General features: G+C 47.7%; 1 protein-coding gene across 1 annotated transcript in view; it reads right to left on the reverse strand.

The window, feature by feature from the left end:
- The window catches only part of CELF6 (CUGBP Elav-like family member 6), a 178,837-nt gene that overhangs the window by 47,335 nt on the left and 106,544 nt on the right, over positions 1-24,958 (reverse strand). Inside the window, exon 3 of the mRNA XM_060282460.1 lies at positions 5,587-5,635. Within this exon, the coding sequence (XP_060138443.1) occupies positions 5,587-5,635 (49 nt within the window). The remainder of the gene's footprint in view (positions 1-5,586; positions 5,636-24,958) is intronic.

The raw sequence follows: 24,958 nt of genomic DNA on the forward strand, positions 1-24,958 counted from the left end.
AAGCATCCCTAATCATTGGCTGTCCAGAGTTCCAGCTGCTTGGTTGGCCTCCCCTCTTGCCTCAGAAGCCCCCAGAGGGAGCTACTGCCTGGCAACTGCCAGGTGCCCGCAAAGGGAAAGCTGCTCAGCCCCCACTCCCTTGCCTCAGGCAGTTGGAACTGCAGCAGCAAGGATCATTCGGTTTGTAACCCTGTTAGTGTTAAAGTCAACTAGCGAAGAGGAGGAGGATGCTACTGAGCAAGGAGGCACAGTAGATCTCTAGAAAGGTAACACATGCTATGATGTTTGGTTGAATGTATCCCTATTATCCCAGCTCCTGCCAACCTAGCAGTTCAAAAGCACGTCAAAATGCAAGTAGATAAATAGGAACCACTACAGCGGGAAGGTAAACGGCGTTTACCATGTGCTGCTCTGGTTTGCCAGAAGCGGCTTTGTCATGCTGGCCACATGACCTGGAAGCTATACGCCGGCTCCCTCGGCCAATAATGCGAGATGAGCGTGCAACCCCAGAGTCGGTCACGACTGGACCTCATGGTCAGGGGTCCCTTTACCTTTACCTATCCCTATTATGTACGAAGCCTGAAGTAAGAAAGAAAAAAAACTCTAGGTTCCTATCCGCTCAAATTATATACTGTTTTTGATCAGTTTCCTCAGTAAAGTGTTATCAGGATTACTTTTCTCTCTGGGCACCGCCTATGTTATTTAAGTAACTTTGCTAGCACAGAGGCCATCAGTGGGCTCTGCTGCTTACTAGGTGGAGGCTGAAGGGTCACACCAGGGAATGCAGGCAGGAAATGCCAGTGGAGAGTAATCAGGTGGACACCATGCTTATTTCGCTCGCTGAAACTATGCCCAATCTGTGTTGCATCGTGCAAATCTTTTGGTAAGATGCCTTGAGAGCAGGATATACGTATTCTGAATCAGAGACGGGGAACCTGTGGCTCTCCTGATCTCATTGGACTGCAGCTCACATCCTCTCTGATCATTGGCCATGTGGATGGGAGCTCCTGGAGGCTGGAATCCAACAACATTGGGGGGGAGTCACAGGTTCCTCATCCATGGGTGTAGCCAGGGAAGTCCAGGGGTGCACAGATGCCCCCCCAAATCAAGTAAATAAATAAATAAATAAAAATACTTAACTAACTGACCAATTGTGTTGCAGATAACTTGGTTCTGCCCCCTCCAACATAATGCCTGTCCCAGCTAAAATAAATCCTGGCTATGGCCATGTCGTCACCCTCCCCATTTATTTTATTAAAATAAAACCCCCAACTAATTGCCTCGAGAATAAGACCAATTTGATAAGGGCATAACCAGTGTTAGTCTTCTAGAAAAAAAAGGTGCCGGAACTCACCATGAACGCCTCCCTTGTTCTCTTATAATGGCAGTGGCATAATAATAAATAATAATAATAATAATAATAATAATAATAATAATAATAATAATATATTATTTATACCCCACCCATCTGGCTGGGTTTCCCCAGCCACTCTGGGCAGCTTCCAACAGAAAAATAAAATACAATAATGGATTAAACATTAAAAGCCTCCCTAAACAGGGCTGCCTTCAGATGTCTTCTAAAAGTCTGGTAGTTGTTTTTCTCTTTGACATTTGATGGGAGGGCGTTCCACAGGGTGGGCGCCACTACCGAGAAGGCCCTCTGCCTAGTTCCCTGCAACTTGGCTTCTCGCAACGAGGGAACCGCCAGAAGGTCCTCGGTGCTGGACCTCAGTGTCCGGGCAAAACGATGGGGGTGGAGACACTCCTTCAGGTATACTGGACCGGGGCCATTTAGGGCTTTAAAGGTCAGCACCAACACTACCTGAGAAGTGCCGGAACTGAGTTCCAGCAAGTTCTGACTTAAAAAACCACTCTGGGCATAACCTTGGGTTGCCTGCCCTGGAGCTCAGAGACAGGAAACGCCTTCAACTTCTACATTGGACTTTTCTGTTCTCTTCATGCCGAGGCCCATCTCCTGGGACAGATCAGGAGAAAACAGACCTCGACGGGACCAAATGTGACCAAATGTAGACAAAACAGGCAAACCACCACGAAAGGTGGAAGAACAAATCTTTGATGACTGCCTGCCACAAGATATAGCCAGGCTTTTGTAACAAACTCACAGAGGAAAGGCACAGAGGCTGCCTCTCCAGGCATCCTCTACCTGGGGGTGTCAGAGGAAGTTTCACAGCAGCACCTAAGTCCCAACTGGCTCTTGCCCCCCCCCATCGCCACCCCAGGAGTAATTGTGCTTGGTGCAGGAACAGGTTCATCAATCAATGGGGAACCAGGCGGAGGCCAACTCCTCATTGATTCCCGGGGCGCTTTATCTCTACTTGTGCTGCGCCTCAAATGCAATAATCCGCAGCTGCCTGACATTTCGAGGGGAGGAATTGGGTCTAACTGCAGGCAGGAGTGACAGAGCCACCGCAAGGCAGCATCAGAGCGGTGGCCTTTAAGATCCCAGCATTGGCCCCAGCCCAGCCTGTAATGAGATCAGCCGGAGAAAGAAGGGGCTTGATACGGTTGAGACGTCCAGGCTCAGATGGGGCCCTCGCTCCTTTAAAAGCCGTCCGATGAAAGGAGAGCATGGCAGTTCCATCGGCTGCAGCACCGAAATGTCCCAAACTGAGAACATGAGCCTGGCCAGGAGGGGGAAGAAAAGGACCCCTGAAGCTAAGTGAAATTAAATAAACAGATACCCAGGACAGAGCATCCTCTGTCTTGCCATCCCAGCTCCTCTGCTATGTTCTTCTGACATTACTAGGGGAAGACCTTTAAAAAGAAAACTCTCCCAGGCCTTTCAAGAAACTTGGTGTTTCAAAATACTGTTTAAATGAGGTTCATCCCCGCTCGCCCCGGGAAGCTGTAAAAAGTGCTCACTGCAATATATATTTTTAATGTTGCAGTTTTATGATACTGTATTTTAATAATGTGCCTTAGCACAGGCACATATAATTGTAGAAATGGAAAGAACCACAAGGGTTCTTTCTATAGGCCAGTGGTTCCCAACAGGTGGTCCGGGGACCCCCAGGGGTCCGCGAGCTATGCCAGAGGGGTCCCCAAGATGCTTTGCGCGCGTCGGCTTCATTTGTGCGCTACTGCGCAGGTACCCTGTCTTCTCCATTCCCCTCCCTCCTCCCTGGCGCGCGCTGCCTCTTTGCAAAACAGTAGTGTTTGTAAACAAAGCGTTGTTTTTCGCGGAAGCTACAGTTCGCGTAGTTAAAAATGGACCGTTGGTTAAAAAGTGGTTCATCTCATTAAGAACTGAAAATTAAAACTAACTGTATACTGATGGAGTACTCTGTTGTAACTGTAAAAAACGTATAAATATAAAATATAAAAAGACTCTTAATTTGGCTCTCACTTTTTAATTTTAGGATTAGGAATTAATGGGGGTCCTTGTCACAATAGCGGCTCAATGAAGGGTCCTCGAGAAAATTTTGTTGGGAACCCCTGCTCTAGGCCAACCCCCTGCAATGCAGGATTTAATTTTTTGGCCCAATGAGGGACTCGAAACCACGAGCCTGAGATTGAGAGTCTCATGCTTTTACCAACTGAGCTAGCACGAGACTCTTAAACTCAGGGTCATGAGTTCGAGTCCCACATTGGGAAAACATTCTTGCAATGCATGGGGTTGGACTAGATGACCCTCATGGTCCCTTCCAACTCTGATTGTTCTATGTTTGTGAGCAATGTTATTTAGATGCCCTATACTACTGCAAAGGAGAGCCTGATGGACAGAAATCCTGACAAGGGGAGGGCTTCATTCTTCGCTTATGTAAGCAAGGTTATTTATATATTTATTGTAACATTTGCATCTGATTGTTTCTCTACAGAGCTCAAGGTGGCACAAACCCTTCTTCTTCCTCTTTCTGTTTTATTCTCACAACAACCCTGTGAGGTCCTAGTCCAAAACTCTAACCATTAGGCCACACTGGCTCTCATTACCATTAGTCCGCGGTTCCACACGAGACTAGAAAAGGTGCAAAGCATGGTATTATGTACAAAATCCATTGTCACAAGACTCCCAGCTTTCCATTGTTTTAAGCTATCTGCTAGCCCCTATGGATTGGAAGAGAGGCTTGGTAGCATGTAAATCTCCTAAAAGCCCAAAGCCCAATGGACAGCTGACTTTTTTCAGTGGAGTTTCAGTGCCTTGTGCTGTTCCTCGTCCCTCCCTGTGACTAGCAGAAACAGAATACATTATGCAAAATAAGAAAAAAGCATGCAAATATGCAAAATCTGCATTATGCATGCAGGTGGCTGTATCCCTATCCATGGCACAGCATTCCAACTTCTTTTCTTATGTATAAAGTTGATGCACCACTGTGATCTGCAGCATGCATTTAAAGCACATACCATGCACAGTTACAGTGCATGACTTCCCACAATTCTCAGCTCTCTTAACTGGCTGCAGTTCCCATGATTCTTTTGGGGAATTCATGTGCCTTAAATAAACAGAGTAGATCATGCAGGGCTGTTCTATGATCATCAATATTTTCATTAACAGAAAGTCTGCCTCGTGAGCCTCTCTGTGTTATGAGCGCTGTGTATTTTTTGAAGAAAGTATCTGTGGCATCCAAAAATGTGTGCCTAACCAGAAGGTGCAGCCAGGCATGAAACAAATCCAGCTATCAGTCACATGCTCCCATCCATCCCTCAATGTCCACCCCATCCAATGACAGTGTCCTGCTGCCTCTTCCTGTCTTCCCATTGGCTATGCTAGATGCAGCCCTCATGACTGAAGTAAGAGAGCAAAGGATAATAGAATCCTAGAATTGTAGCATTGGAAGGAACCACAAGGCAGGAATATTTTGCCCAATGTGGGACTCGAACCCACAACCCTGAGATTAGGAGCCTCATGATCTGCCAGCTGAGCCTTGGAAACAGGAAGCCCATGTCAGCAATCTGTTTACATGAGCAAACCTCTCAGAATCCTTTCTTGAGAGGCCAGTTTTGGGAGAGAGAGATGACTCACAGGAAAAGCCACTTTGGGGAAGGGGGCAAACCACATTAAAGGCAGGTGAAATTGTAGAGTGTGTTAGCCAGAGCAACTGAGGTTAAAGGGTGCAGGCTGGAGCATCAGCGTCAGCAAGAAAAGCATCTATGTTCTGTGTATGGTGTTTACTTGTTTAAATTAAACATTTTATTATCTAGCCTCTGAGCTGTAATAAGGGCCCCCAAGGTGGATGCACAAAAAGAAAACAGAGACGGAAAATGCAATTTAAATTAACAAAACAAAACACTAAAACCCAGAAAGAACAAAAAGGTGGTTTGACTCAGAAGAGATTTATTTAAATTAATGGACCTTCATCCTGTTCACTCATTTTAATGAGGAGATGGTGGTCGGTGGGGCTGCGCTGATCTCTCGGCTTCCGAACGCCTCACATCTCTGCCGCTGACTGAGAGGGGAAAGGGCAAAGCAGAGGGGATTTTGGCACAGCGCAGCTGCAGTGCTAGAAGGGTCTGATCGGCCATTACTGGGTGGTGGTCCAACTGTGCTCCCGGGCGAGACGCTAAATAGATTCTCAGGGTTAGTTAGTCAAGCATGGATGAATGGGTTGAAAATGAAGAGCAACCTACCTCCTCGGCCCTCGCTGTCTGCTGGCTTCACTTGAATTGGGCGGTTCATCTGTCAAACAAAACACAGGCACCTTTGGTTAGAGTCTAGCCATCCAGTGCTCCTCAAATCAGCTTAGCTGGTTAGTCAGAAGCCTTCTTGACCACCCGCCTTAGCCTTGCAAACATGGTCCAAAGGAAAGCAGAGCGAAAGCAATCAGAGGATGCTCAAAATGAAAGGGGTGGGAGGTTGCCTGCTCTCGGTGGGGTTACAGTCCCTGTAAAGGAGAAGGCACACGGCTTTGGGGTACTTTCGGATCCTTTGCTGTCTCTTAGAATCATAGAATCATAGAGTTGGAAGAGACCACAAGGGCCATCCAGTCCAACCCCCTGCCAAGCAGGAAACACCATCAAAGCATTCCTGACATATGGCTGTCAAGCCTCTGCTTAAAGACCTCCAAAGAAGGAGACTCCACCACACTCCTTGGCAGCAAATTCCACTGCCGAACAGCTCTCACTGTCAGGAAGTTCTTCCTAATGTTTAGGTGGAATCTTCTTTCTTGTAGTTTGAATCCATTGCTCCGTGTCCGCTTCTCTGGAGCAGCAGAAAACAACCTTTCACCCTCCTCTATATGGCATCCTTTAATATATTTGAATATGGCTATCATATCACCCCTTAACCTTCTCTTCTCCAGGCTAAACATACCCAGCTCCCTAAGCCGTTCCTCATAAGGCATCGTTTCCAGGCCTTTGACCATTTTAGTTGCCCTCCTCTGGACACGTTCCAGCTTGTCAGTATCCTTCTTGAACTGTGGTGCTCAGAACTGGACACAGTACTCCAGGTGAGGTCTGACCAGAGCAGAATACAGTGGTACTATTACTTCCCTTGATCTAGACGCTATACTCCTATTGATGCAGCCCAGAATTGCATTGGCTTTTTTAGCTGCTGCATCACACTGCTGACTCATGTCAAGTTTGTGGTCTACCAGTACTCCTAGATCCTTTTCACATGTACTTTTCAAGTCAGGTGTCTCCCATCCTGTATTTGTGCCTTTCATGTTTGTTTGTTTTTTTGCCCAAGTGTAGTACTTTACATTTCTCCTTGTTAAAATTCATCTTGTTTGCTTTGGCTCTTTGAGGCTCAGGTGGTCTCAGTGGCACAGAGTGTCTTTCCTCACCTTGGGCTGGTGGCCCAGCTGCACCCCTGTCTGGGCAAGGGTAGCCTAATGCTCTAGTAGTCTCCAGGTTATATTATTGCAATGCATTATACATAGGGCTGCCTCTAAAGACATTTGGAAACTTCAGCTGGTGCAGAATTTGGCAACCAGGTTGCTTACTGGGGGCAGGATGGTTTGATTATACTACACTGATCCTGGCCTGACTGTGCTGGCTGCCGATTAGTTTCTGGGCCCAAGTCAAAGTGCTGGTTTTCACTTATAAAGCCCTACACGGCTCAGGATCGCAATACCTCAAGGACCACCTCTCCCCATATGAGCCAGCCTGGACCCTGAGATCACCATCTGAGGTCATTCTTTGTGTGCCTCCTCCACAAGAGGTTTCTCGAGAGACAATGGAGTGTGCCTCCAGGGGTGAAGTCAAACCACTGTGTTAGCAGCAATGAAGTGACCTCCCCGGGGCGCATGCCTGGGTAGTGTGTATGGAGGTCCTGGGCTGTCCAGATAAGAAGACCCACCCACCCACCCACCCCCCTTAGCCTTGCAAACATGGTCCAATGGAAAGCAGAGCAAACAGTTTGGCAGCAGATGTTGCCAGAAGGAGGCATACAAGGTGCCGTCAAACAGGAACTCCAAATATGTGTAAGGTTTACTCTTTCGTCTTTTCTTCTCCTGAAGATATCCCACAATGGAGGGCCAGAGATTTCCTTCTCCTACATGGGCTACCTTCTCATTTTTCTCTATGGCACTTGCGGTATATGCCTTCTTGACCATTGGGCTACTGGTCTCATCTGCTTCATCCGCCGGAGCCTGCCTTTGCATGTATCCAGATATCATTATCACAGTAGCAGCAGCCATAGATGGGAACTACAGAGGTACATGGAGTGGGGAAAATGGAGCGGCGTATTCGGGGAAAGGGCATGGGTGCCTAGCTGGAATGCGGAACAGCATGACACCACTGCAACATTTTGTTGCAGGCTCCCGCTTGTCCATTCTAAGCCGCAGACTAAACAGACAGGATTGCAGCGAACGAAAAAAGATGAATGCAGCAGTTACATCTCGGAACGGCAAACAAGGAGTAACAGGAATGCCTGCACAAGTCCCCAGGGCACCACAGCACAGCAACAGTATTGTTTCCCAAAGTCTTCTCCATCGCTCTGGAGTTTCCAAAACGGCTCTGTGGCAGGCTATAGCCCTCCTTCCTTGCCTCCCAGAGCCACCTGACCACTCTCCTCCTGCCAATCAATCTTGCTAATTGATTTGCGTATTAGGAGAAGTTGTTGATGCCATTTGATGGCTATTAAAGTCGATTAAAGCTCCTTTGCCTCATCAGGATGACAGATGAAAGGATGCTGATGTATCCAATCATTCATCTCCCCCACCCCCACCCCTGACTGCCTCGCTGGACACACAGGGGGACACACAAAGATCACAACCGCATACATCTTGAGCTCTCTGCAGGGGAACCTCTGCAGGGAAAAGCTGCAAGTCATCTGGATGGGCAGTCCTGAAGAGTCAGATGCCATTTAGCCCTGCAGGGGACCAGGAACGTATTCACGTGTATAGCTTCTGTTTGCCTTTGGATTTCAAAGTGAGCGTGCAAAGGTAAATTTGTGATAAGATGGCCACAGCATCTAGAAACCAGGAACTATTGGCAGTGAAAGGATGTTTGTTCTCCTCCTTTAAGAGGTCCCTGTAGCTAAATCAATTCTTCTGTTTGCTTGTTTATGCAATGCAACCATGAGCCATAAATGGCATAGTGCCTGGGCACAGCCTGGTTTGGTTCCTCATCCAATTCCTGGTCCACACAAACATCAGATGCAAGAAATCCTCATCTGTACATAGGGTTAGGCCTTCTCATTTTTGCAAATTTCTTCTGTGCGGGGGGTCTTAAAAATATGCTTTAGGGTGTGAGGAATACAAAACTGCTATTATTTTGTGATTGGACAACATTTAGCTTGGTACATCTAAGTCTGATGAAGAAATACCTTCTGAAAATGTAAGATAATGCCTAAATCATAATAATAATAATAATAATAATAATAATAATAATAATAATAATTGCAAGTACTTCATGATCATTCTTAATGATTTCTATGCAATTTGACACATGTTTTACTTACTAGGCATAACTAAATTATATGAATTGAACCCAAATAACTTTTGGATTCCTAAGCCATGTTGCAACATTCTGGAACCCCTCATTTTTGGAATGTGAAAGTTGCAAAATTCAACATGCCCACAGCTTACCTTCCAAATCCCGGACTGCAGAATCCGGGACCGGCAGCCGCGTGACACCTGAAGTTGTGTCGATGTAACTTCCGGTGTCGCCTTGCCCTTCTATGGGCACCAAAAATGGCTGCCGGCGGCTTCAAAAGTAGCTTCTACGTATGGCCGGAAGTGCGGCGGCGCGACTTCCGGTGTCGGCGGCGGCCATTTTTGATGCCCATAGATGGGCAAAGTGACACCGGAAGTTTGGGGGGGGGAAATGGCCATCGGCAGGAGAAAATAACGGAGAAAAACGGAAGATGAAGTGATACGGGGGACCACCGGGAAAAGGTAAGTAAAAAACGGGGGTTTCCCGGGGAAAACGGGGTACTTGGCAGCTATGCCCCACAATGATCAATAATGCGTAACACAGATCACACCCATGACATATGTTTAAAGCACTTTCATACCACGGCTTCCTCCCAAAGAATCCTGGGAACTGTAGGTTGCAGAGGATGCTGAAAGTTGTTAGAAGACTCTTAACGAACTACACTTCCCAGGATCCTTTGGGGGGAAGCCATGACACTTAAAGTGGTATGAAAAGCTTTGAATGTTATGGTTAGGGTGTGATCCGAGTGGCCCTTGCACTACGGAACCATCTAGTATAGAGCCCACATTTGGGGATGAGGTTTGTGAATGTATGACGTTTGTTTACAGTGCCACCTACCCTTAAAGTGCTTTGCAAAAGCACCCTTTGAAACAGCCTCCCTGCTCCTTTAAGTGAGTGAACGGGCAGCAATGGAGGTGGAAGATTCCCACACACACACTGCCACCATACACTGCTCCCTTAAAGGGGAGAGGCATCTTCAAAGGGCACCTTTGTTCTGCTTCTCCTCTAAACGGGTGGGCAATAGCAGTGAGTGGCGGGGATAAGGTCACCCCTTCTTGTTCAAAGAAGAAGGGAACAGGCTTTAATCCTCATGCTGGTGACTAGACAGGAAATCCTGCTGCCATCTGTTGATGGGCAGGTAGGCCTGTTTCTTCAGGAAACTGGACTCGTGGGTCAAACCGGACTGTCTGGCGGGTAGATTGGCTTGTGGGTGGAGGCACCCCACCCATTATTTAGGGCTATGTAGGGCTCGTTCTAAACAAAACACATTCACGACCTCTGCCAAAACTGCTCTACAAGTGAGGCTGGCAACAAAACGTTGCAGTGTGGAGTTACCCTGCTCATTGTTTCTGCCAGTCAGCAAGCCACACCCTCTTCCAGAGTCCCCTAATGTGCCACTACCCCAGTTTTCTGTCCCCCACCCACCACAACAGATGCACAACATTTCAGGCCACTGAGCATGGTCAGTCTTAATTCGGCTGTTCTGGGACTCTCTCCCCACGCCACTTTGCAGGGAGTTTTTGTGGGGGGTTTTTTTTTTTGGTAGTTTAGCAAACTTCAGGGTCTCCCACGCTATGCCGATACCCCTCTCTTGCTTCTCAGTGGCCCCGTTCTGGCTGCAGTTCTGTTGGCACACCTCACCTGAGCTTGCCATTAGGGGGATTGATTGTTCCTGAAGGGACAAAGGGACAAAGAAGGAGCAAAGCCCAGGATAGCAAGTGGAGACCAATTTGCCACCCCCACTAACTACTGCCACTTAACACCCTGTGTCCCTGCGCACTGAGATGGCAGGCGAGCCGACCAACAGAGGCAGTCGCCGCAAAGTTTGCTGCAAACTTCTCGTCCGCCGGAGACCAATGACAAATATTTCCTTTCAATTACCCCTGGTTCATAAAGCTAATGCTTGTTCCAAGCGACGGGCCGTATCTATCATTTTGCGGCCTGCCTCCTCACTACATTAGTTTTATGGCCCTGTGCCTGCGATGGGCACGTCGGATCCTGCCAGCGATAAGACGAGCAAATTAGTCAAACTGACACCGAGGGGAGTTTTTACGAGGGCGGGCTCCAGCCTGTCTCCTGCCACCGCTGCTCCTTGGCCAGGGAGCATTCAGAGTGCTAAGGTGGCCCCACACACACTGGGGCATGTGTGTCCCTGCATCACCCCTCCCTCTGTTTGTGTGTGGCAAGGTTATATGTCAAGCCCTCTCCCCTTGTCAGGAAGGGAAAGGACACTTTTACACACCCAGGCAGCATAATGGATGAGCATTTCCTGGGAAGCAGAGGAGAAAGACATGAACTCATCAAGACCCATTATGTAGGGGTCAGGGCATGCAAAATACTGATCTGGAATCGCCATAAGAATCTGGGGTGTGAAAACAACCAACAAAAACACACACACACTTGCCCCCCCACCCCACCCCAAGATCTGTTAAACGTGGGGGTGGGACAAGATTTTCAGAGGTGAGGCCACATTGATAACAGATTCCTAGTTTTTCTCACCGTGAGAACAGAATAATATTAAATGTCCCCCAACTGCTTTGCTACAAACGTGTTATATCTGCGCAATATCATCAGGGGAGCCTGCTGAGCCCAAAGGATATTGTCTTGTTTTGTACCAAGAGCCAAGTAAATACAAGAGTAATTTAATTTCCCACCTCAATTTCCATTTCTTTCATTCTTTCTGAAAAAATAAATAAAAGCCTAAACCAAACACATAAAAACTGTAGACAAATCGCCCCCACTGTGTTTGGAAAACCTTACAAAAACAACATTTTGGCATCTCAAGCTAGGAAAGGCTCTGGCTTACCAAGCCCACCTTAGCCCCCTAATTCTGGCGATTGGTAAAGCCTACCAGCCAGTACAAAGCCCACTGCTTCAGGGTGTGCTCTTCCCCATCATGTACCAGTAAAAAAAGGTAAAGGGGCCCCTGACCATCAGGTCCAGTCATGTCCAACTCTGGGGTTGCGGCGCTCATCTCGCTCTATAGGCCGAGGGAGCCGGCGTTTGTCCGCAGACAGCTTCCGGGTCATGTGGCCAGCATGACAAAGCTGCTTCTGGTGAACCAGAGCAGCGCACGAAAACGCCGTTTACCTTCCCGCCGGAGCGGTCCCTATTTATCTACTTGCACTTTGATGTGCTTTCGAACTGCTAGGTGGGCAGGAGCTGGGACCGAACAACGGGAGCTCACCCCGTTGCAGGGATTCGAACTGCCGACCTTCTGATCAGCAAGCCCTAGACTCTGTGGTTTAACCCACAGCGCCACCTGGGTCTATTTTCTTGAAAGGGAGGTTGGTAGTATCCCTCATGCAATGGCAGTCAGTGTTGCCCAGGGGTGTAGCATAGGGAGGGTCAGAGGGCCATAGCCCTGTGCGCATTTAGAGGGAGCACGACCCAGGCGCCCACACACAGGGATCCCTGCCCTGCCTGCCGCTAGAGTCTCTGGGCTCCTTGCCTTGTCGCTGTGCCTCTGGCCCCCTTGCTGAATGGCTGCCCTACCAATGTTGGGGGAATGTGCTTGCCAAGGGCCATGTTGGATGGCCTGGTTCTCCCTTGCGTGGGTGGGCCGGCTGGCCCGTGAACACTGTGTGTGCCCAGCAGTGGGAACTGTTGGGCTGGCATGGCGGGTTTTATTTACCCTTCATGCCCAGCCCCTGGTCCTGCCTGGTGCATGTGCCTACATGTGCATGCGTGCCCCGGGCGCCAGCAAAGGATGCCACACCACTGAGTGAAGGAAGCAATGCCCACTGATGGCACCAGAACCAATGACAGGCAGATCCAACTGGATATAGTTTTGCCCCTCTCAATCCTCCTCCCTGCTGAGTTCTGCAAGGGGCAACACTGAGACTCAGGAGGAGGAAGATGGAAGTCATCGCCACCCCTCGGACCGGTTGCAAGCAGGAAGTCAGGCAAGTGAGGGCTGGCTGAGGGCAGACAGAGGTTGGTGAGGCAACGTCTCATTCACCCCAGTGTACCACCCTTCACCACCCTCATGGTCTCAACCCCTTCCTGTTCTATAACTGCCCTGAGTTGGTGCCCCACAGAAAGTTAGGCACAGTGAGATTTTCTTTCCCCTGCCACAGTGCAGTTAGGTGCAGTGCAGTCTGTTAGGGTGAGTTGAGACATTGGCGTATCCAGAGTGGGGCAGGGGGGACAACTGCCCCCTAGAAGCAAAAAAGGGGGGAATGGTATAAAGAGCACGGCAAGGCAGGGACACTGCCAGTGAAGCTGCCTCCGTCGAGAGAAACCTGGACCTGGGCTAACTTCAGCCCACACTCCTTCAAGTCACAGCGAGCTCAGCACAGAAAGTGCTGCCCCACAATGCTCCGCGACACCTCATTTGCATATGCCTCTGGGGGGGGCGTGGATGTTGACCACGCTTCCTGGGGGATCCTGGCCACATCATTGCCAGCCAGCCAATCAGGTGGCTGGGGCTGGGGGGCATGGCTGGCGTGGCCCCCCCCTAGTTTTGATCCTGGGTACGCCCATGAGTTGAGAGCTGCTGCATCACCCCCAATCTGCACTTAGCCAACCCCAGCTGGACAGAGGGCTGGGGCACCCTTAGAATTAGTTGGCTGTGTCTGTAATTGTCTCTGGTGCAACCTACTTCTTGGGCTCCCTGCTTCCCACTCTATCAGCCTCAATGGAGACCAGGCAACACTGCCTGACAGCAAAAGATCTCAAGAGAGGTGGCGGATCCTCTTGTGGCTCCAGCTATATGTGTGTGCTTGGAGAAGGGCAGGGCAAAACCCCTATCTGGGACCTCCCCCACCCTCTCCCTGGCACACTTATGCAAGTGGAGCACCATGTGGAGATGTAGCTAATGGTTAATCAGTAATAATTATTTCTCTCTGTGTTTGTTTCTCCAGCTCTTGTGTTCCCAGAGGATATTTTCCAAATCCTGTTGACAGAGATTACATTGACAGCAAGATATAGTCCCCAGGAGGATGAGGCAGCCCGGCGGCCCTTTAGCAACACAAGACAGCACACTAAAGCACAGGGAGAATTCAGGGCTGCAAATCAGGATATATCCCACCACTGCTTTATATGGAGAAAGGCGATTGGTCCAGTTAGAGTTAGCATCTATGTGACTGCACTTATGGGCACAACAAGAGACTCACACTGTTCTCTTTTCCCAACACCATTCTGTCTTTTAAAAGATTTAACATAGACAATGCAAACACTCTACAAGATGAAGATATATGAAGAAGCTGTGTAATCTTTTTTTCTTTTTTAATGGTTGTTCTGGGTACTCTATTTTAGTTTACTATTTACAAGTTTGTTCCTAAGTGTTCTACCAGTGGTTTCAGACTGCCGCTAATGCCATGTATTCCCCAAAGGGGGGATATATTGCTAAAGTATGAGAGGGATAAAAAAAGGGGGTGCAGATTTGCATGAAATTTGCATGGGTTAATTTATGTACAGTATATAAATGCAAATTTAGAAAGTAACTGTCGTTTAAGTAGAAATACAATACATCTCGCCATAACGCAGAAGACCGTTCCCAGGTGACCTGTGTGTCTTCTCAGTCTGCTGCTCAGGGTCCAACTGCTGATAGGGAATGCCAAGCCCCCTTCTCTCCTCTCAGAGTGTTCCTTCACTTTAAGCCAACTTTCCCCAATCTGGTGCCCTCCAGATGTGGCTGAACCACAACTCCCATCATCCCTGTCAGTCAGCTAAGCTATGATAGCTGGGGCTGATGGGAGTCAACCCAACACCATTCAAAGTTCCACCACTCAGAGAAGGGTGCTTTAAACTATACTTGAACAGGACAGCCCTTCAAACAGAGGACCTTCCAATAGAAACCAGAGACACTGGGTACAGGGTGGCTCTAAGGAAAATGACATTTCAAAAAATAAAGTTAGGCACTTTTAATGATTTGTTTCTCTCTTGTGTTCCAGTGGTCCGGTCTGCTTGTTTCCTCCCTCCCACTCTTATGGGCAAAGCCTGCCATTTTTCTTTGCCTATTTCTTTGCCTATTTTTGCTTGTGCCTCTTGGGGTGTGGAGAATGGGTGGTGCTCATGTATTCAGGGCCAGCCCTACGGCCAGGCTGGGTGGCGCAGGGCACCACGGCGCCGGCCCACCAGGAGGGCGCCGCGAGCTGCACCCGCCCGCTGGCCGGTCGGTCCGCCGCACAGCTGCGCCCACGGCAACCGCGCTGTGCCTGCCTGCCCGCCACGCAGCAGCGCCTGTGGCAGCCGCACTGCACCCACCCGCCCACCGCGCTGGGAAACGGGGCGGGGGGGGCACCGGAGGGATCCGTCGCTCCACGGCGCCAGGGGCGCTTAAGGCGGCCCTGCGTGTATTGGACCCTGGATGCTGATTTTAGGATCCTCACTGGTGTTGGTAACATAACATATTGATTAACAAGATTAGAGTAAGTACAGGTCCTAGGTACAACTCTCTCTGGCCTCCTAAGACAGATGTCATGCTTGGGGGGTTTGTGGTGGTGGTTGCCGTTGTTATCTAGAAGCCAGGACCGGCCCTACAGCAAGGCTGGGGGGCGCCGGGGCACCAGGGGGCGCCGCATGGCTGTGCCTGCGGCAGCCGCGCATAACACTATGCCCACTATGCCCACCAGACAGCCGCGCTGGGAAACGGGGGGGGGGTGGTGCCAGAGGGATCTTCGCACCACGGCGCCAGGGCGCCAGATATGCTTAAGACGGCCCTGCTAGAACCCCAAAGTCCACCAACCAGAGCCAGATATAAAATAGGACTACTGGATTGGAGAATTCAACCCAGAATTTTGTGGGGGTGAGCGTGCCCCTGAAGTAGGGAGGCCAGAGAATTCTGTTGAAAACATAAGTGGGAGTGGAAATTGCTGTGGTTTGCTTACTTCTCCCATGTCTGGCATGGAAATCAATCCAGCAGATACAATTGGTATTTGCTGCTGTTGTTGCTCAGTTCGCAAATGATATCTAGTGGATCACATCCCCTCTCCCCCAATGCATTGTGTTTCCTTTACTTTGAAACCCATGGGGCAGAATAGTGGAACGACCATGTAACTTTTGTAATTTTCCTAATTAATTACATAAGTTATGCAATTTCATCACAGCAAACAGCAAGGTTGCTTGTGGTTGCTTCCAACTCTACAATTCATTTCATTTTGGGGGGAGAAATCTAATACTTTTCAGAGGTGTGCATGTCTCACTTCTCAAATATGAGCGCTGTGTTGTTGTTTTCCTTCCTCTCCTTTCTTACCTCAGTGGAGGGGGAACTGGTCTTCCAGATGTAATTGCATTCCAACAACAGCAGCCCAGCAACATCTGCAAGACCATGGGTTCCCCACCCCTGCTTAAAAGTGCCAGGGGGTGCATCACAGCAAGCAGCCTGCATAGCATCCCTCTGAGAAAAACACCCCGTGGACATAATGGTGCTATACAATGTCACAGTCTCAATTTCCTCGGGTGCAAAGCTGAGCTCCACTATAACGAGAAATGGACTTTTCTGCATCCAGACCTGGAAACAGAATAATTCTCAGTGACTCTAGGCAGATTCAGTGCCCCTGTTATCCTTTGGAAATCAGCTGGTGTTGTGAACATAAGGTAAAGGTAAAGGTACCCCTGACCATTAGGTCCAGTCGTGGATGACTCTGGTGTTGCGGCACTCATCTCGCTTTACTGGCTGAGGGAGCTGGCATACAGCTTCCGGGTCATGTGGCCAGCATGTCTAAGCCGCTTCTGGTGAACCAGAGCAGTGCATGGAAATGCCGTTTACCTTCCCACCGGAGCGGTACCTATTTATCTACTTGCACTTTGATGTGCTTTTGAACCGCTAGGTGGGCAGAAGGTTGTGAACATACCTATGTACTATATGGGATCTGATAGTTATGCATTTTGTGTTTTAATATTGTGATTTTATCCTGAGACATGCAGGTATAATAATAATAATAATAATAATAATAATAATAATAATAATAATAATACTGTAAGGAGTAGAAGTAAAGTAAGTGCAGTTACAGTTAGTCTTGCTAGTTGACGCTAATGATAATAGAGCTGTATAAGAGGGACCAAAGTAAAGTGTTCTTTGCTACTCAGCACTCTTAGGAGTGTGCGTCTGAGCCTTCTCACACAGCAACCACGACACAAAACTGCAGTCCCTACACCTTCCCTTTCTAGAGGAGGCAGCACACAAAGTCTTGGAGCTCTTAGTCTCAGGCAATCATGAATATACTGATGCAACAGGTCGGACTGGTTTAACCTGGAGTAGGTTAAATTACATTCAGATAAACAGAGGATAGCAAAGGTGAATGGTAGGCGATTGGTAGTGCTAGCACCCCAAGATAAAGCTCCTTCCAGGGTCTGGGACTGCCCTAGTGGCTCAGGGCACAGTGCCAGTCTCCTAATGGCCTGCTGTGGTTGGAGAGCATTAATGGTGCTAGCTCATCCTCAATGCATGCTCTTCTAACCTGCTTGCTATGTGGGCCTCTACAGATCTGTATGGCCCTGCAGGAAATGAGATAAATTGCTCTCAAATGAGCTAACACTGTGTGACATATTCTCCAAGGCTAACACTATCCATCTTCCCTCTCGCTGTGCCCCAGCAATGGGAAGGCAAAGAGGGGACCAATATGGACAGTTCCCAGATAGCTTCCCAAATGTGCCCAAGCAGCTCCTGACTTACGGCAGGCCAACCTACTGTGCTTGTGAGGGAAAGTAGTGATAAAGGGGCTTCATAGCCTTTTACTCCCGATGGATTTGTGCTAGAATCCAGTGGAGGCTGGTCCTCTGGAGTGAATGAGGCCCTGCCCCACCAACATCAGTCTACCACCAGCCAGCCTTCACCGGCCTGCCTTTTCCAATTTAATGGATCGCACTGCTTCCTCCTCCTTAGTCTCAGGGCTGCCCTCAAAAGGACCTCTCCAGGTTCACCACCACCCAGGGGCGTAGCGTGGCCACAGGGGCAGTTGTCCTGGGCACAAAGTTCTTAGGGACACAAAATTTCAGAAGCAAAAAAAGAAAAAGTAGTAATAATAAATAAAAATTAGTGTGCCCTCCCTCTCACACAGAAAATCTCCCAATGTTTGTGTGGGCAGACTGAGGAGCAGATTTGGGAAACAGACAGTTGCTAGGGTGCCTTCTGCATGGGCTTTAGAAAGATACCCATTCCCATGCACTCTTGGCACCCAGCACGGAGTCCCCTTGCGCCAGAAGCGGTTTAGTCATGCTGGCCACATGACCTGTCTGTGGCCGGCTCCCTTGGCAGCGAGATGAGTGCCGCAACCCCATAGTTGCCTTTGACTGGAAATACCGCCCAGGGTCCCTTTTGCTTTACCTTTTTACCCGCTCCCGACCAATCCCCAGGTTCATTCTCCACTGTACTTGACGCTCACAGGGTGCTGCGGCTGCCTCTCAGGTAGGTCGCTGAGCTATTGCCCCTTTGTTTATCAGCCAGCAGTGCTGAGGGGGCTTGCCTTGCCCCAGGTGCTGCCACAACAACATCAGAGTGCATCCAGCAATATCTCATTGGTGCAATAATAGCACAATAGTGGGAAATCTTTTACTGACCAACCATGCATCATTCTGCTTTGTTAGTTGTTCTGTAATACTTCCCCAGTGTCACAGCACTACAACCATCTGGAGGTTCACTCTTGCACTACCCCCTCCCCCCCAAAAAGAACAACAACCCTGAAACATTCTCGGTATAAAAATAGGTGCCCAGCACTGACCAGCTAGATAGTAAACTCCCTGCATGTTCCAACCGGGAGAACTCTTTCGACCCTGAAACCCTGTTGCCTTGAAGACACAAAAGACAAAGGCCACCTCAACTGGGTTCCTTGGCCACTGTTTGCCGAAGCTGATTGGTTATGCATTTTTATATTCCCACCTCCCAATCCCAGGGCCCACGAAGCAGTGAACAATACATTACAGTAAAATAAAGAAGGAAGCACAAAAGTAAAACAAGTCTTCTAAGATCGGTAAAACACAACGGTGGAAAATAAATACACAAAATCAGAGGATAAGCACAAAAAGCAGTATGGAAAAACTGCAACTTTACCAGTTGTTGAAAAGCAGAGCGGGTGTCGGCTCCCTAAGAAGCGAATTCCAGAGCCTTGGTGAAGATCCTGTCTTGGTTGATATCCCTATATGCATCTCTTTGTCTTAATCAAAGAACCTGATTTCTATGACAATCACCAGCTCCTGTATATCCCACTTCCCCTCCAAAGGACTCATGGTTCTCCCACTCTTCATTTTGCTCTCACAAGAACCCTGTAAGGTAGGTTAGGCAAAGAGATCATGAGTGATCAAAGGTCACCTGGTGAGCTTCATGGCTAAGTGGGGATTTGAACCCTCCCAGGACCTAGTCCAACCATACTGGCTCATTCTAGCTCCCTGATATGATCATTTACTTTGCTGTTCACACACACTAACAGACTCACAGGCTGCAGTCCCATACCTACTTTGCTAATGAGTAAGTCCCAATGAACTCAATGGTGCTTACTTCTGATCAGATAAGTTGAGGATTGCACAGAGCCACATATCAAAGACACACGGGACATTTGACACCATTCCCTTCCAAATACATTGCAGTCCACTGCTTGGGTGCTGCCACCCACCTCCCCACCAAGCCTGCTCCTAGGTAGGGATGGGGAAGAAATTTGATTTGGTTCGTATTTAAAGGGGACTCTTCCGCAATCACACTTTCCAAAACAGTATGCGAACCTAACACTCCCATCTTTCAAAAATTCACACGTCACTGAATTTTGCAGTGCCAAGAAATGTGTACAAAAATGCATATACTGGGATAAAATGTGTGTAAGGATGCATGCATCACTGGAAATAGCATACGAGATTGCATCGTATCAGGGGGAGTTGCTTTGGGGAAATGTGAATATTAGGCATGCATTTTTGCCTAATATTCACATTTAGAGAATTGTGTGCATTGAAATCCTGGTGAATTTCCATGAGGACTGAAAAGAAAATTGCAAACTGATGGGGAAATGTGGAAAAATGAAAAACAGACCTGCCCATCTCTACAGTTGGTTGTCCTTCCTTCCTTCAGAAGGATGCCTGAAACCCAGCAAAATCTCCGTGAAACCCCAGAGAAATCCTGGCCCTACAGAATGTACCAGAAACCCTTCTTCCAGGGCAGGAGCCCCACAGAACTTCACACAACTGCCATCACAATTCTGAAAAGAACCCTATTTTATTAGAAGCGAAACCGCTCCCCCAGCAGGTTGCTTGCCCACTGAACAGAAGGCTTCCAATTTTGTCACACAAGAAGAATGCTGCTTGTTGCGTTTGTGGGCACATAACACAGGCACATCGAGGGGATGTCACTTCTTTTGTTGTACACACACCAAGGGGACGTGGCTCTTTTGCTGTTTCATTGTTCCTTCTGCCGAACCTACTGAGCAATTTCATGCTTTGTCGCCTGCCCTCTCTCCCTCTCTCTCTCTCCCCCCCCACACTTTATCCTCCCTCCCCATCCTACGAGCACTACAATTATATCCGTTGCTCGGGCAACAGCCAGTGCTTCCCTGGCGTTGCCATGGAGACGTGCCGTGTGCTTGATAAGGGTAGCCATGGCAACCAGGGAGGCAAGCCACAGATGAACAATTTACTTTGTGAACTGATTATAATTGTGGGGGTCCTCGGGCGGAGTCAGGGGTAACGGTGTCCAGGACGGCGCAGGTGGAGTGGGGAAAGTGTGCCGAGAATTATGGTTCAGATTCAGCTGCACAATGCATAGTCAGTGGCCAATAAACACACAGTGGGCAGGGAAATCATAATAATCAGGTGGACCAAGCAAGCTGCCCAGGACGGCAAGCCATATTGTGGAGGATTTTAGTTGCTGCAAGAGATGGAAAAAGGCGTTGCCCTGCCCGGGAGCTGTTTAACAGCCTTTTCACTCCCAACGAAACTGCTTTATACAGAGACAAGCCATTGAATTATCCAGCTCAGGATTGTCCACACTGACTGGCAGCAGCTCTCGAGGGTCTGAGGCAGGAGTCTTTTCTCATCCCTACCTGGAGGTGCTAGGATCTGAACCTGGGACCTTATGCATGCAAAGCAAAGGTGCTCTACCCACTGAGCTAGGGCCCTTCTGCAAGATTTCATGTGGGGGCAAGTGGGGCTGTAAATGTGTATAAGAAAGACCAAACAAATTAGTCCTGCCAACAAAGAAGAATATGCGGTGGGGGGAGGGGAGAAGGAGGAACCTGGCCAGCTGCTTTCTGGTGTCAAGTATGGAGCGCTCAACAAGGGACTGCAGCAGTGATGGAAAAAGAAATTAAAGGGGTTTAAGGGTGGTCCAACCCACAGCCCATGGGCTGCATGTGACCCACAAGGCCTTTTTTGGCGGTCCTCGGCAACATTCAAGAAAAAACATCTTAAAGCCTTTTTTTTAAAAAAAAATTGTGTGTCGTGCATTGTTAGCAAAAGCACATGCATTTGTGTATTGGATTTGTTTAATAATTAAATATATTACGTCTCCTGTGTATTTAATTAAATATATTAATTGTGCATATTGAATGATGTTAAAGACATTGTGAACACTTTAATTCAGCATGCACATTATCTATGTGTAACTAGGGATGGGGGTTGGGAAGAGAAATTAGATTTAGTTCACATTTAAAGGAAAACCTAACAAATCCACGCTTTCCGAAATAATATGCAAACCGAAATAGAACTAACCTTCAAAATTTTCCAGTGAGTAATGTGTACAAAAATGTGTATACTAGAGTCAAGTGTGCTTGAAAACACACACACACACACACACACACACACACACACATCGCTGGGAAAAGTATGAAAAATGCATTATATTAGGGAAATTGCTTTGCAAAAAATGTGTTTATTAGACAAAATTGCATAAAAGCATGTGTATATTGGGGGGGAGAGAATTGCACTTAAAATAAATAAATAAATCCTCAAACTGATGTCGAAATGCGGACAACTTAATTTAAGATTGAAGAAATGAGAAACTCTGGGAAACCAAAACAGACAGACTTGCCCATCCTCAGATGTAATATAAGCAAAATGACCCCAGAAAGTCAAAGATCTACAGAGACTTTCAGGGCAAATTAAAAGACAAACAGCAAAGGGTAACATAAACATTAAGGCAGGGATGGGTAGGGTTGAATGGTGGGATATTCAGCTCATTGCACTGATTTGTACAAGTAAGATGGCTTTTTGTATGTGGATATAGGGCACACAGCTCCCAGCCTTGAGCGAGTGTCTTGACTGTGGTTGACAGAGCAAGAGCACAGCTGAAAGGGGTGCGGACAGGAAGCCTCACACAATAGGGTGGGTGAATGTGTGATACCTTGTAGGCGGAGCCTCCTTTCCAGGTGGTGATGTCATCTTGGCATCCTCTCACAACGAGCCTATCCTTCCATGAATGCATATAAGCAAACTGAATCCTAGCCACGGAAGCAGATTCCATTATTACAAACCCTTCCCCAAACTGGCACACAATTCTATGTGTGTTTACTCGGAGATAAATTTGACTGTGATCAATGGATCCCAAGTTGAGGATGACAACTTTCAGTCAGTTGCTGAAAGTGCTGGCAGGGAATCAGTGGCAAAGACATGACAGGTTAAGAACAGCAACGTAAGGAACTATAGAGAAACATTCCTGTCACAAGTTACCTCTTAGTGTGGCAAACTCACTTTCATATTACAATTTGACTCTCTCAAGTTGGTTGTAGTCTACATACTTATCTTGAAGTCAGCCCCACTGAAAAGAATGGGGCCTATTTCTGATGCCATTTGTCTTGCAAGTTATTTTCTTTGAAATGCATCTTTGCATTTGCCACGGCAAAGCAAGATGCCAATTTGCCCTGGTGCGGTGAATGCCATCTCATAATACAGTCGTATCTTGGATCCTGAACGCCCTGGGACTTGGACATTTTGGCTCCCAAATGCTGCAAAGCTGGAAGTGATTGTTCCAGTTTGCAAATGTTCTTTTGGAACCCGAACGTCCAAGGGGCATCTGTGGCTTTTGACTCCTGCAGCCAATCTGAAACAGCGATCTGGTTTTTGAACATTTTGGAAGTCGAACAAACTTCTGGAACGGATTCTGTTTGACTTCCAAGGTCAAAGCAAGTTCTGATAATTTTTTTACCACAGCTACCTTGGGAACAAGCCCAAATCCTAGATATGTACCTGGATGAACCAGGACCAAATACTTTGTGAGATCATGTGGAGATCTGGATTGGGGCTTTCATGTAATCCATGTCTCAGAAACACCACAGAAGCAGTGTAAGGAAGGCTTAAAGATCTCTCTTTGAGGCTTAGGATTACAAAAGGCCTGTGTGGGGAGCTAAAAACTGGAGACTCAGTTTCTCAATGTGCTGATCAGATGCTGGGATAGGGAGGCCTGGGGAATTTTAAAAGCTACTGGGGGAAATTTCAGGTAAAGACAAATATATTCCAAAGGAGAAGCTGCAAGAGAACAACAATTCATATTACAAAGAAATCTAAGCATGTCACATTAAACAAATCTCAATTTTTTCCTTGTTTTCGTGTTTGGGGGAACTTGAGATGCTAAATTCCAAAGGGAGAGTGGGTGCAAATTCTGACAAAAATTTCCACAAAACTAGAAATGTGTGTGCTTGTACACCAAATGCTGTCAACTTGGTGCCTTTCAGATGTTTTGGGGCTTCAACTGCCGTTAGCTGGGAGTTGTAGTCGAAAACACCTGGAGGGCACCAGGTTGGCAAAGGCTATCTTGCACCAACGTAACATTGATCCACTGAAAAATGTCACCTGATTTTGTGTGGGTTAAGAAAGATTCCTGGCTGGGGAGGGCAGGGAAACGGGCTTTTGTTTTTTAAGAAAAGAAAGCAAATGACAGCAACTCCTGAAAGCACATTTAAAGCGCTCTACAACCCTCAATGCAGAAATATGCTTCTATTTAGTATTTATTTTGTTGCATGCTCTAGTTTGTGTATTGTTTCGGAACATGTGACTTGGATAGGGTAATGGAGCAAAGTAATCAGTCTTCTACAATAGCTTCTCCCTCTTTCTTGCTTTGGGGCCCCCTCTCCTTTACCGCACAGGTTTCCTTCTGGGAAATGTTCAGAGTGGGTAAGACATGCAGAGATTCTTCTGCTTCCTGCTTGGGTGGCCAATGATATCTGCGTTTGCATGTCGGGAGTGAAATCTCAGATGACAGCCTGGGCATCAGCATGCACTACTTCAGGCATCCCCAAACTTCGATGTTTTGGACTACAATTCCCATCTTCCCCGACCACTGGTCCTGTTAGCTAGGGATCATGGGAGTTGTAGGCCAAAACAGTTTGGGGGTGCCTGCGCTACTTCAAGAATCCTCACAGCTGATGAAGCACCGAGGAAACAAGCAGTGGTAGTTGTGGGTCTTCCCCCACCCTTCTTCCCTGAAACGGGGAGGGAGGGGAGCAGGTGAGGCCCACTGCTGCTGAGCTGCCAATCACCTTTATGAGCGAAATGGCCTTTGATGGAATCTGTCTCTCTGCTATATGCTTAATGTAATAAAACTCCAGTGAGTATGATTTAGAATAACATTTACTGAACAGGCCAATGTCATTTTGATGTGTCTCTCTCTGCTTTGCTCGCTGGTTATTAAACTCTATTGATTCTCTGGGACTGTCTGATGTTTATAAATGTCAAGCCTGCCTTGTGTAAGCTGAACTTTGGGGGCTGACTAACCTCCGAGAGAGGCGGAAATGAGGCAGGAGAGGCAGCTGCTGGTACAGGTGGGGGGGGGGTACATGTTAGATTCTCCCTGCACCCCCATTTCATGCTATTGTGGTCCCCAGACCACCAGCATCCACAATTGATCTCTATATATACATGCACTGCAGATGGGAGAACATGTTGATTTAGCAAAATAAAAAAATTCCTTCAGTAGCACCTTAAAGACCAACTAAGTTTATATTTTGGTATGAGCTTTCGTGTGCATGCACACTTCTTCAGATACACTTGAAACAGAAGTCAGACCCACCCCCCATTCCCACCCACCCCCACCCTCTGTATATACATAAGGGTCTGACTTCTGTTTCAAGTGTATCTGAAGAAGTGTGCATGCACACGAAAGCTCATACCAAAATATAAACTTAGTTGGTCTTTAAGGTGCTACTGAAGGAATTTTTTTATTTTGCTTCGACTCAGACCAACACGGCTACCTACCTGCATGTTGATT

The sequence above is a fragment of the Zootoca vivipara genome, chromosome 14 (assembly GCF_963506605.1).
Source record: "Zootoca vivipara chromosome 14, rZooViv1.1, whole genome shotgun sequence".
NCBI classification, from domain to species: Eukaryota; Metazoa; Chordata; class Lepidosauria; order Squamata; family Lacertidae; genus Zootoca; species Zootoca vivipara.